This window comes from Heteronotia binoei, chromosome 20 (assembly GCF_032191835.1).
Source record: "Heteronotia binoei isolate CCM8104 ecotype False Entrance Well chromosome 20, APGP_CSIRO_Hbin_v1, whole genome shotgun sequence".
Lineage (NCBI taxonomy): Eukaryota > Metazoa > Chordata > Lepidosauria > Squamata > Gekkonidae > Heteronotia > Heteronotia binoei.
The window spans coordinates 8,171,220-8,183,896 of NC_083242.1; the positions used below are offsets into that span (position 1 = coordinate 8,171,220).

Here is a 12,677-nt window from a genome sequence, read left to right on the forward strand (position 1 = left end):
CTTCTTGATCATCACCTTGCTAGTTTTATCTGTTGCCCCAGCCTTCCCATCAACGCACTCCCACGACTGGGCAAATTCTTTTGAAGTTCCTCTTCTTTCTTTCCGTTCCTCCGGCTTATGCAGAATCCAGATGTCTGGGCCCAGAAAGGGCACCTCTGCTACCTGACCAAGGACTTCGGGGAAGCCAAGGAATGCTATGAACGAACCATCAGTTTCGTCAATGACGCGTCCGACATGCATTTTGTGTACCTGCGCCTGGGAAACATCTATCTTGAGAGGAAGGAGGTGGGGTGGCAGGAATCTCTCCCTTTCTCCTTTCTTGACTTGCTCCGGGCAGCATGTGTGCAGTCTCTCTCTTTGTACCTGAATACAAATCCTGTGAGGTAGGTTAGGCTGAAGACTAAGCTTGAAGTCACCCAGCAAATTTCTTGACAGAGTGGAAATTCGAACCCAGGCCTCCCTCCCAGATCTTGGGAGGGAGCATGCCACCAGTAGACCAGAGGGGCTGGAGGAAAGAGAGGAGTGTTGGGTGGATGGGTTACCCACTGCTTGGTGGGAACATGTGAACATATGAAGCCGTCTTTTACTGAATCAGACCCTCGGTCCATCAAAGTCAGTATTGTCTACTCAGACTGGCGGCGGCTCTCCAGGGTCTCAAGCTGAGGTTCTTCACTCCTACTTGCCTGAACCCTTTTTAGTTGGAGAGGTCGGGGATTGAGCCTGGGACCTTCTGTTTACCAAGCAGATGCTCTACCACTGAGCCACCGTCCCTCTCCTCTGGCACATCTTGGTAGGCAGAGGGATCTGCGTTGCAGCCAATAGGTGCCCAGCCAGGAAGGATAGGGAAAGCGGTGGGAGAAGGTCCATGGGGATCTACAATTATTGTGGAAGCCTCAGATGTGTGGCTTTTGTGATACTTCAGTGACATAGGGAAGAGGCCTCATAGGTGGAGGTGGTTGAAATGATGCCCAGGGCCGAGAAGGAAGCTGGAAATGTTGGCCTCCTTTTTCTGCAACGCTGGGCAATCTTGATGGGTGGTAGAATCAGGACACGCTCACTGGGAAGTGCTTCTTCACCCAACCTCCCCTTCACTCGTGGAACTCCCTGCCCAAAGGATATAGCGACGGCTTTCAAAGCTGAGTGAGGCGGATCCACAGAGGATGAGTCTGTCCAGGGCTACTGGCATATGTCTCTTTAAATCACTTCGCCAAACCAGCGCCTTGGAGAATACATTTAATGTTAAAGTTGCTTTCTTTCCCTCCCTCCCTTCCCCATCTTCCCTCCTCTCTCCCTCCCTCCCTTCCTTCCTGCCTTCCGTCTCTCAAACATCTCACATTTATTCTATGATGTGGCTCTTACATTAAGCAAGTTTGGCCACTCCTGGGCTAAATGGACTTCTGTGTTCAGGGGCTGTGTACTTCTGGATACCAGCTTCGGGGAAGACTTTGTCCCATTTTTTTTGTGGGTTTCTGCGTGGCTCCCGTGGGAAACACATTCTGGAACTAGATGGATCCAGCCCGGCTGCTGTTTTTTCTGACTGGGAATGTATGCCTCCATCCTTTGTCGGCCTCAGCCTCTCTCCGCTCACGCTAACAGAACGGAAAACGACATCTTTGTTCCTCTTCTGGCAGTGCGACAAAGCCAAGAATATCTTCCTGCTGGCGAGTAAGAAATCGCCAACCTGCCTGACCTGGCTCGGAGTGGGAATCGCCTGCTACAGGGTGAGTCGTCCCAGAGGCAAAGCAACCCTGACCGGTCTTTCCTCGGCATTTGCAGAAAGGAATGGAATTGTGTCTGTAGAGGCAGGTTTGACATCTCTTTGCTGTGCTTTGCACAACAGACAAAACTTACTGGCTGCCCAATCTGAGATCCCACTGGTGCGGTCCCACACTTGGGTTTCAGGCCCTGCATGAATCCGACCTTGGAGAACTCCAAGAGCACCATCAGCTTTTTTTTTTTTTTGGCGGGCTTTTCCTCAGCAGTGACTGAGTGTGCCTAGAACTGAGGAGAAGCTGCGTTCCTGCTTCTTTTACCTCAGCGTCTTACCAATTTCTCCCCTCAGCCTTTTCAAGAATTTTCTTAGCTTTCTCCAACTTCTTTGACTTTCTCCTTAAAAAAAAAAAAAGAGAGAGGACCTTCAACAGGGTTCCCCAACACGGTGCCTGTGGACGCCACGGTGCTCGCCAGTACTTCCCACGGCACCTGCTGAGCTTTTCAGAAAGTAGGTGGAGCCATTATATGGCAAGGCTTGGTACTGGCTCCTCTCATTCCAGTGAAAGGCTTCTCCACTGGAGGGTGACTGTTAATCAGCTGGGTTTTTCTTAGTCAGTGTGCGGTTCCACTCCCCTTTCAGGGTTTCCTTTTTCCCAGGAGGTGCAAAGAGGAGAGGTATTTTGTTTGGCTTTGCCTCCCATTTTGAGTTTGGCTCTGCCTCCCATAGGAAATATTTTGGGGTGGTGCTCACCCCCTCCTCTCAAAATTTCAAAGCTGCCCCCCCTCCTTAAAAAGGTCGGGGACAAGAAGCAGGTGGTCTTCAAATGTGGATCCTGTGAATTTAAGGGGAGGTATTTGTGAATTTCTTGCATTGTGCAGGGGGTTGGACTAGATGACCCTGGAAGTCCCCTCCAACTCTGTGATTCTATGATTCTGTTTGATGTTTATTTATTTATTTATTATTTATATCCCGCCCTTCCCACAAAAGTGGCTCAGGGCGGCTCACAACAGATAATAAGACATAAAATTAGATTAGCGTTTAAATATATAAGCAGTTAAAACAATCAAAACATTTAAAACCTTAAAACATCAAACCTTATAACAATATAAATAGCAAGAATCTGATAAAGCTACATTAGCTCCGGTATTAGTTAGGTGTAAGCTAACCGGAAGAGGATTGTCTTACAGGCCCTGCGGAACTGAGTAAGGTCCTGCAGGGCGCCTCACCTCCTCTGGTAGCTGGTTCCACTAAGTAGGGGCCATAACAGAGAAGGCCCTGTCCCTAGTAAACTTAAGGCGGGCTTCTTTTGGCCCAGGGATAGCGAGAAGGTTTTGGGTTCCCGACCTCAGTACTCTCTGGGGAACATGTGGGGAGAGACAGTCCTTCAGGTAGGCAGGTCCCAGGCCATATAGGGCTTTAAAGGTAATAACCAGGTAATAATGATGTTATCATAGCACGTGGCCTCTAGCCCATACAAATATAGGAAGTTGCCTCAGTTTGACCACAAGCCCAGTTCTCTCCACCCTGATGGGCTGGCAGCTACTCCCCCAGGTTTCTCTCCAGCCTTTTCCTCACAACAACCCTGTGAAGTAGGCAGGTTCCAAGTGCAGGTAGGTGAAGAGTCTGTGACTGGCCCCAGGTCATCCAATCAACTCCCATGGGAAAGTGGGGATCTGAAGCTGGCTCTCCCATTTGGGGCACTGATGAACTAGTAGCCCTTTGGGCAAGCAGGTTCTGAAACAAGAGCTGCCAGATCTCAGCCCTGGAACCAGCAGAGCGGTGATCTCGAAGGTTGGGCTTCTGAACACGTGCAGAGTGTCCTTTCCTTACTTCTCAAGGGCTGAAGTCCTTTCTCCTGGTTATAAGTGGGAAATTATAAGAGGTTGGCTATGAAACGTTTTGTCAGAAGTCCACCCGTTTACTTGCTTATTTCTCCTTCTTCAAGCTCCAAGAGATGGTGGAAGCCGAGGACGCCCTCTCCGAGGCCAACGCCTTGAACAACAACAACGCCGAAGTCTGGGCCTACCTGGCTCTTGTCTGCATGATGGTGAGTACCCCTTTCTCCTTTTCCTCCAGTCGAGATCCCAGCCCCTTTTTGCTTCATCTGTGAGTTGATGTAGGTCAGGGGTGGCCAAACCGTGGCTCGGCTCTTTCACATGTCTTGGGAAGCTCTCGAAGCCCCACCGTTCTGTTGGCCAGCTTGGAGAAGGCACTGCTCTCTTTAAATCGCTCTGCCAAGCCAAGCCAGCCGGCAGCTTGGAGAATGCAGTTAAAGTTAAAGTCGTTTTCTTTCCACCTCTCCTTCCTTCCCCCATCTATTTCTGGGGAAACTCTATGGTTTCCCCGGATGCTCTAGCATTTGGGGAGGGAAAAACTCGTACCTATTGTACCATAGAGTTTTCCCTCCCAAATTGGTAGAGTGTCTGGGAAAATCATAGAGTTTTCCTGGAAACACCTAGAGCAGCCGGTGTGCGACGTCCCTGGCACGATGACGGGCCGGCGGGTTGGGAACCTCCCAGACAGGAGAACCCCCACCCGGACTGCGGGCTTGGCAGCCCTATTTAAAGTCAAACAAACTCAGGCAACATCCCTTTTCATTGTCCTCATCCTTCCAAAGCTGACAACCCACAGGCAGCACCTCTCTCCACCATCTGTTCTTCATTAACATCAGGGCTTTGTTATGCAGCAGGAACTCCTTTGCATATTAGACTACACCCCCCTGATGTAGCCAGTCCTCCGAGCACTCACAGGGCTCTTCCTACAGGGCCTACTGTAAACGCCAGGAGGATTGGCTGCATCAGGGGGTGTGGCCTAATGTGCAAAGGAGTTCCTGCTGCAAAAAAAGCCCTGATTAACATATATATAATCAAGCCTTTTCAGGATCTTTCAGTTCTGATTTTTATCTTGTTGAGTCGCTTTTATTGTGGATTGCTCTCTTTCAGGGCGGAAGGCAGCTGGAGGCAGAACAGTCCTACAAATACGCCATCAAGGTTTGTGGTATTCCCTTCTCATACTAGCTGTTGCAGTGATGGGTGTGTGTGTGAGGTTTGGAGCGTGAATGAGGTCACATGTACTTTAAACCAGGATTCAGGCCTCACACAGCAGGACTAGGTTGCTTCTGGTTAAAAAGCCAGGGCTTTCCTTTGTAGCAGGATTCCTTTGCATATTAGGCTACATCAAGGGGTGTAGCCTAATCCTCCAAGAGCTTACAGAGTTCTTAGTACAGGGCCTACTGTCAGCTCCAGGAGGATTGGCTACATCAGGAGGCTGTGGCCTGATATGCAAAGGACTTCCTGCTAACAGAAAAAAAAAGCCTGATTCCAGCAATCCTGTCGGCTGCGATTTGAAGACCCCAAAACTTTGTTTGACCTGCAAGGTGTTAAAAAAACCAAAAAACAATCATTAGTAGTGACTTGCAGAGGTGCAAACAAAATAGGATCATTTGTAGCGATGGGCGCAGCAGCCCCCAAATGGCTGCCCCCGAAGGTGGAGCCAGACCCAAAACAGCTGCCCCCGGAGGTGGAGCCAGCCCCAAAACGGCTGCCCCCGAAGGTGGAGCCAGCCCCCAAAAGGCTGCCCCCGGAGGTGGAGCCAGCCCCAAAACGGCTGTCCCCGGAGGTGGAGCCAGCCCCAAAACGGCTGCCCCCGGAGGTGGAGCCAGCCCCCAAACGGCTGCCCTCGGAGGTGGAGCCAGCCCCCAAACGGCTGCCCCCGGAGGTGGAGCCAGCCCCAAAACGGCTGCCCCCGGAGGTGGAGCCAGCCCCAAAACGGCTGCCCCCGGAGGTGGAGCCAGCCCCAAAACGGCTGCCCCCGGAGGTGGAGCCAGCCCAAAAAAGGCTGCCCCCGGAGGTGGAGCCAGCCCCAAAACGGCTGCCCCCGGAGGTGGAGCCAGCCCCAAAACGGCTGCCCCCGGAGGTGGAGCCAGCCCCAAAACGGCTGCCCCCGGAGGTGGAGCCATTCCCCAAATGGTTGCCCCCGAAGGTGGAGCCAGCTCCCAAAGGGCTGCCCCCGGAAGTGGAGCCAGGCCCCAAACGGCTGCCCCCGGAGGTGGAGCAAGCCGCCAAACGGCTGCCCCCGGAGGTGGAGCCAGCCCCAAACGGCTGCCCCCGGAAGTGGAGCCAGCCGCCAAACGGCTGCCCCCGGAGTTGGAGCTAGCCCCCACATGGCTGCCCCCGGAGGTGGAGCCAGCCCCCAAATGGCTGCCCCCGGAGGTGGAGCCAGCCCGAAAACGGCTGCCCCGGAGGTGGAGCCAGCCCCCAAATGGCTGCCCCCGGAGGTGGAACCAGCCCCAAAACAGCCATATGGGGGCTGGCTCCACCTTCGGGGGCAGCCGTTTTGGGGCTGGCTCCACCTCCGGGAGTAGCCATTTGGGGGCTGGCTCTTTAGAAAGTGGAGCTTTTGCCAGCCAGGCTTCCGATGGGCTGATGGAGATTTGATTGGTGGTGCAGATTTTTAAAAACTTTGCTTCGGCAGCAATTACAGCACAAAGATGTTAGCTGGGTAATATGCGGCAGGTATTTGGGTCTGGCTCCACCTCCGGGGGCAGCCGTTTGGGGGCTGGCGCCACCTCGGGGGCAGCCGTTTTGGGGCTGGCTCCACCTCCGGGGGCAGCCGTTTTGGGGGCTGGCTCCATCTCCGGGGGCAGCCGTTATGGGGGCTGGCTCCACTTCCGGGGGCAGCCATTTTGGGGGCTGGCTCCACCTCCGGGGGCAGCCGTTTTGGGGGCTGGCTCCACCTCCGGGGGCAGCCGTTTGCGGGCTGGCTCCACCTTCGGGGGCAGCCATTTGGGGGCTGGCTCCACCTCCGGGGGCAGCCATTTGGGCAGCCATTTGGGCTGCCCCCGGAGGTGGAGCAAGCCGCAAAACAGCTGCCCCCGGAGGTGGAGCCAGCCCCCAAACGGTTGCCCCCGGAGGTGGAGCCAGCCCCCAAATGCCTGCCCCCGGAGGTGGAGCCAGCCCCAAAACGGAGGTGGAGCCAGCCCCAAAACGGCTGCCCCCGGAGGTGGAGCCAGCCCCCAAAACGGCTGCCCCCGGAAGTGGAGCCAGCCCCACAACGGCTGCCCCCGGAGGTGGAGCCAGCCCCACAACGGCTGCCCCCGGAGGTGGAGCCAGCCCCACAACGGCTGCCCCCGGAGGTGGAGCCAGCCCCACAACGGCTGCCCCCGGAGGTGGAGCCAGCCCCACAACGGCTGCCCCCGGAGGTGGAGCCAGCCCCACAACGGCTGCCCCCGGAGGTGGAGCCAGCCCCACAACGGCTGCCCCCGGAGGTGGAGCCAGCCCCACAACGGCTGCCCCCGGAGGTGGAGCCAGCCCCAAAACGGCTGCCCCCGGAGGTGGAGCCAGCCCCACAACGGCTGCCCCCGGAGGTGGAGCCAGCCCCACAACGGCTGCCCCCGGAGGTGGAGCCAGCCCCACAACGGCTGCCCCCGGAGGTGGAGCCAGCCCCACAACGGCTGCCCCCGGAGGTGGAGCCAGCCCCAAAACGGCTGCCCCCGGAGGTGGAGCCAGCCCCAAAACGGCTGCCCCCGGAGGTGGAGCCAGCCCCCAAAAGGCTTTCCCCGAAGGTGGAGCCAGCCCCCAAAAGGCTTTCCCCGAAGGTGGAGCCAGCCCCCAAAAGGCTGCCCCCGAAGGTGGAGCCAGCCCCCCAAATGGCTGCCCCCGGAGGTGGAGCCAGCCCGAAAACGGCTGCCCCGGAGGTGGAGCCAGCCCCCAAATGGCTGCCCCCGGAGGTGGAACCAGCCCCAAAACAGCCATATGGGGGCTGGCTCCACCTTCGGGGGCAGCCGTTTTGGGGCTGGCTCCACCTCCGGGGGTAGCCATTTGGGGGCTGGCTCTTTAGAAAGTGGAGCTTCTGCCAGCCAGGCTTCCGATGGGCTGATGGAGATTTGATTGGTGGTGCAGATTTTTAAAAACTTTGCTTCGGCAGCAATTACAGCACAAAGATGTTAGCTGGGTAATATGCGGCAGGTATTTGGGTCTGGCTCCACCTCCGGGGGCAGCCGTTTGGGGGCTGGCGCCACCTCGGGGGCAGCCGTTTTGGGTCTGGCTCCACCTCCGGGGGCAGCCGTTTTGGGGGCTGGCTCCATCTCCGGGGGCAGCCGTTATGGGGGCTGGCTCCACTTCCGGGGGCAGCCATTTTGGGGGCTGGCTCCACCTCCGGGGGCAGCCGTTTTGGGGGCTGGCTCCACCTCCGGGGGCAGCCGTTTGCGGGCTGGCTCCACCTTCGGGGGCAGCCATTTGGGGGCTGGCTCCACCTCCGGGGGCAGCCATTTGGGCAGCCATTTGGGCTGCCCCCGGAGGTGGAGCAAGCCGCAAAACAGCTGCCCCCGGAGGTGGAGCCAGCCCCCAAACGGTTGCCCCCGGAGGTGGAGCCAGCCCCCAAATGCCTGCCCCCGAAGGTGGAGCCAGCCCCAAAACGGAGGTGGAGCCAGCCCCAAAACGGCTGCCCCCGGAGGTGGAGCCAGCCCCCAAAACGGCTGCCCCCGGAGGTGGAGCCAGCCCCCAAAACGGCTGCCCCCGGAAGTGGCGCCAGCCCCCAAACGGCTGCCCACGGATGTGGAGCCAGCCCCCAAAACGGCTGCCCCCGGAAGTGGAGCCAGCCCCCAAATGGCTGCCCCCGGAGGTGGAGCCAGCCCCCAATTGGCTGCCCCCGGAGGTGGAGCCAGCCCCCAAAACGGCTGCCCCCGGAGGTAGAGCCAGCCCCCAAAACGGCTGCCCCCGGAAGTGGCGCCAGCCCCCAAACGGCTGCCCACGGATGTGGAGCCAGCCCCCAAAACGGCTGCCCCCGGAAGTGGAGCCAGCCCCCATAACGGCTGCCCCCGGAGGTGGAGCCAGCCCCACAACGGCTGCCCCCGGAGGTGGAGCCAGCCCCAAAACGGCTGCCCCCGGAGGTGGAGCCAGCCCCACAACGGCTGCCCCCGGAGGTGGAGCCAGCCCCAAAACGGCTGCCCCAGGAAGTGGAGCCAGCCCCACAACGGCTGCCCCAGGAAGTGGAGCCAGCCCCAAAACGGCTGCCCCCGGAGGTGGAGCCAGCCCCAAAACGGCTGCCCCAGAAGGTGGAGCCAGCCCCCAAAAGGCTGCCCCCGGAGGTGGAGCAAGCGCCCAAACGGCTGCCCCCGAAGGTGGAGCCAGCCCCAAAACGGCTGCCCCCGAAGGTGGAGCCAGCCCCCAAAGGGCTGCCCCCGGAGGTGGAGCCAGCCCCAAAACGGCTGCCCCCGGAGGTGGAGCCAGCCCCAAAACGGCTGCCCCCGGAGGTGGAGCCAGGCCCAAAACGGCTGCCCCCGGAGGTTGAGCCAGCCCCAAAACTGCTGCCCCCGGAGGTGGAGCCAGGCCCCAAATGGCTGCCCCCGGAGGTGGAGCCAGCCCCCAAAAGGCTGCCCCCGGAGGTGGAGCCAGCCCCCAAAGTCTGCCCCCGGAGGTGGAGCCAGCCCCCAAAAGGCTGCCCCCGGAGGTGGAGCCAGCCCCACAACGGCTGCCCCCGGAGGTGGAGCCAGCCCCAAACGTCTGCCCCCGGAGGTGGAGCCAGCCCCACAACGGCTGCCCCCGGAGGTGGAGCCAGCCCCACAACGGCTGCCCCCGGAGGTGGAGCCAGCCCCAAAACGGCTGCCCCCGGAGGTGGAGCCAGCCCCACAACGGCTGCCCCCGGAGGTGGAGCCAGCCCCACAACGGCTGCCCCCGGAGGTGGAGCCAGCCCCACAACGGCTGCCCCCGGAGCTGGAGCCAGCCCCAAAACGGCTGCCCCCGGAGGTGGAGCCAGCCCCACAACGGCTGCCCCCGGAGGTGGAGCCAGCCCCAAAACGGCTGCCCCCGGAGGTGGAGCCAGCCCCACAACGGCTGCCCCCGGAGGTGGAGCCAGCCCCACAACGGCTGCCCCCGGAGGTGGAGCCAGCCCCACAACGGCTGCCCCCGGAGGTGGAGCCAGCCCCAAAACGGCTGCCCCCGGAAGTGGAGCCAGCCCCACAACGGCTGCCCCCGGAGGTGGAGCCAGCCCCACAACGGCTGCCCCCGGAGGTGGAGCCAGCCCCAAAACGGCTGCCCCAGGAAGTGGAGCCAGCCCCACAACGGCTGCCCCAGGAAGTGGAGCCAGCCCCAAAACGGCTGCCCCCGGAGGTGGAGCCAGCCCCAAAACGGCTGCCCCAGAAGGTGGAGCCAGCCCCCAAAAGGCTGCCCCCGGAGGTGGAGCAAGCGCCCAAACGGCTGCCCCCGAAGGTGGAGCCAGCCCCAAAACGGCTGCCCCCGAAGGTGGAGCCAGCCCCCAAAGGGCTGCCCCCGGAGGTGGAGCCAGCCCCAAAACGGCTGCCCCCGGAGGTGGAGCCAGCCCCAAAACGGCTGCCCCCGGAGGTGGAGCCAGGCCCAAAACGGCTGCCCCCCGGAGGTTGAGCCAGCCCCAAAACTGCTGCCCCCGGAGGTGGAGCCAGGCCCCAAATGGCTGCCCCCGGAGGTGGAGCCAGCCCCCAAAAGGCTGCCCCCGGAGGTGGAGCCAGCCCCCAAAGTCTGCCCCCGGAGGTGGAGCCAGCCCCCAAAAGGCTGCCCCCGGAGGTGGAGCCAGCCCCACAACGGCTGCCCCCGGAGGTGGAGCCAGCCCCAAACGTCTGCCCCCGGAGGTGGAGCCAGCCCCACAACGGCTGCCCCCGGAGGTGGAGCCAGCCCCACAACGGCTGCCCCCGGAGGTGGAGCCAGCCCCAAAACGGCTGCCCCCGGAGGTGGAGCCAGCCCCACAACGGCTGCCCCCGGAGGTGGAGCCAGCCCCACAACGGCTGCCCCCGGAGGTGGAGCCAGCCCCACAACGGCTGCCCCCGGAGCTGGAGCCAGCCCCAAAACGGCTGCCCCCGGAGGTGGAGCCAGCCCCACAACGGCTGCCCCCGGAGGTGGAGCCAGCCCCAAAACGGCTGCCCCCGGAGGTGGAGCCAGCCCCACAACGGCTGCCCCCGGAGGTGGAGCCAGCCCCACAACGGCTGCCCCCGGAGGTGGAGCCAGCCCCACAACGGCTGCCCCCGGAGGTGGAGCCAGCCCCAAAACGGCTGCCCCCGGAAGTGGAGCCAGCCCCACAACGGCTGCCCCCGGAGGTGGAGCCAGCCCCACAACGGCTGCCCCCGGAGCTGGAGCCAGCCCCACAACGGCTGCCCCAGGAGGTGGTGCCAGCCCCAAAACGGCTGCCCCCGGAGGTGGAGCCAGCCCCACAACGGCTGCCCCCGGAGGTGGAGCCAGCCCCAAAACGGCTGCCCCCGGAAGTGGAGCCAGCCCCACAACGGCTGCCCCCGGAGGTGGAGCCAGCCCCACAACGGCTGCCCCCGGAGGTGGAGCCAGCCCCACAACGGCTGCCCCAGGAGGTGGTGCCAGCCCCAAAACGGCTGCCCCCGGAGGTGGAGCCAGCCCCACAACGGCTGCCCCCGGAGGTGGAGCCAGCCCCACAACGGCTGCCCCCGGAGGTGGAGCCAGCCCCCGGAGGTGCAGCCAGCCCCAAATGGGTGTCGCAGATTACCCAGCTAAGATATTTGTTCTGTAATTGCTGCCGAAGCAACGTTTTTAAAAATCTGCACCACCAATCAAATCTCCATCAGCGCATCGGAAGCCTGGCTGGCAAAAGCTCCACTCTCTAAAGAGCCTTGGTGGGCACCGGGAAAGGCGTCAGCAGGTACCACGGTGCCCAGGGACACCATGTTGGGGACCTTTGTTTTAAAGCATCTCCCTTCTCTTCACAGCTGGGCTTGACCAACCAGGATCTTCTTCAGGAGCTCCGAGAGGTGCAATCGGAGGTGGGCTTCGGCGATCCATCTTTCTGAGCACTCCTGATTTACAGATGCTTCAGCCGTTCGAGCAGGGGATGGCTTGGCGCTCGGGCACATTGCGGGAAGAAAATCCGCCGCACGGTGCAGCTCTTTGCCATTCTGCAGCCCCGGTCCACAACACTGTCGTGTCGTTGACCCTGCTCACTTCCCAAACTCATCGTGGGACTTCCAGAATCCTTAGATCCTAAAGTCAGCCATCTTTCCGCACTAGGGCACTCCTATCTTTTGTCTTAGCATAACTCCACGCTCATGGCAAATACCATCACGGTGCAGGGAGCAAGCCACACCCCTGCAGACCTTTGGCAAGGAACCACAAGGCATCGGGATGTATCCTGTAACCCCAATTTTAGATTGCGTTAATTAAGTCCATTCAAGTGCTTCAAGCCTAGCTGTTATATGTTGCAAAGGGGGTGGGTGGAATGAGGAAGAACGTCGTTTACCACAAGACCGGCAACAGGGGTGACAGGGTGGAGGGTTTTATTTCGTGGTGCTCTGCATTCAACTGCATACGCAGCTCTGTCTCTGTTCAGAGGCTCCCGCGATAAAGAAGAGCTTCGAAAACGGTTCCAAAATGACTAACAGGGAGTCAGGTCTGATGTGATGCTTTGAACCGCGTCTTGTGGAAGTACATCCAAGCATACGGTAACTTTCAGACGACTGGGAAAAGCCCCCGTAAGCTGAGATCAATTCCAGGAGAGTGGAGCAACTGACATCGGCGATCGTTTCCAGCAAGAACCCCGATAACTGTATTCAGACCGAGGCTTTAATGTCACGTGTTGTTTTTAGCTTGTGAGTGGCCTCAGATACTTAAGCCAGAAGGGAAGGTATACAGTTTGAGGAGAATATTTTAAAATTTTAATTAAAGAAAAACACCCAGCTCGTTTTCCACAGTTTTTTTTTTTAAATGTTTATTTATGTTATTTATAGTCTCAAAGGGATTAAAGGTGGGTTACACATAATGGGAAATCGCAAAGCAGATGATATTGGATTCATATCCCACCCTTCACTCTGAATCTTAGAGTCTTAGAGCGGCTTACAATCTCCTTTATCTTTCCCTCCCACAACAGACACCCTGTGAGGTGGGTGGGGCTGAGAGAGCTCTGACAGAAGCTGCCCTTTCGAGGACAACTCCCGCGAGAGCTCTGGCTGACCCAAAGCCATTCCAGCAGCTGCAAG

General features: G+C 59.7%; 1 protein-coding gene across 1 annotated transcript in view; it reads left to right on the top strand.

Moving 5' to 3' along the window:
- The window catches only part of CFAP70 (cilia and flagella associated protein 70), a 44,814-nt gene extending 32,438 nt beyond the window's left edge, over window positions 1-12,376 (top strand). The window contains exons 23-27 of the mRNA XM_060261018.1: window positions 124-285; window positions 1,632-1,721; window positions 3,660-3,761; window positions 4,657-4,704; window positions 11,415-12,376. Coding sequence (XP_060117001.1) covers window positions 124-285; window positions 1,632-1,721; window positions 3,660-3,761; window positions 4,657-4,704; window positions 11,415-11,495 — 483 coding nt within the window. The 3' untranslated portion in view covers window positions 11,496-12,376. The remainder of the gene's footprint in view (window positions 1-123; window positions 286-1,631; window positions 1,722-3,659; window positions 3,762-4,656; window positions 4,705-11,414) is intronic.
- Window positions 12,377-12,677: the final 301 nt, after the last annotated feature.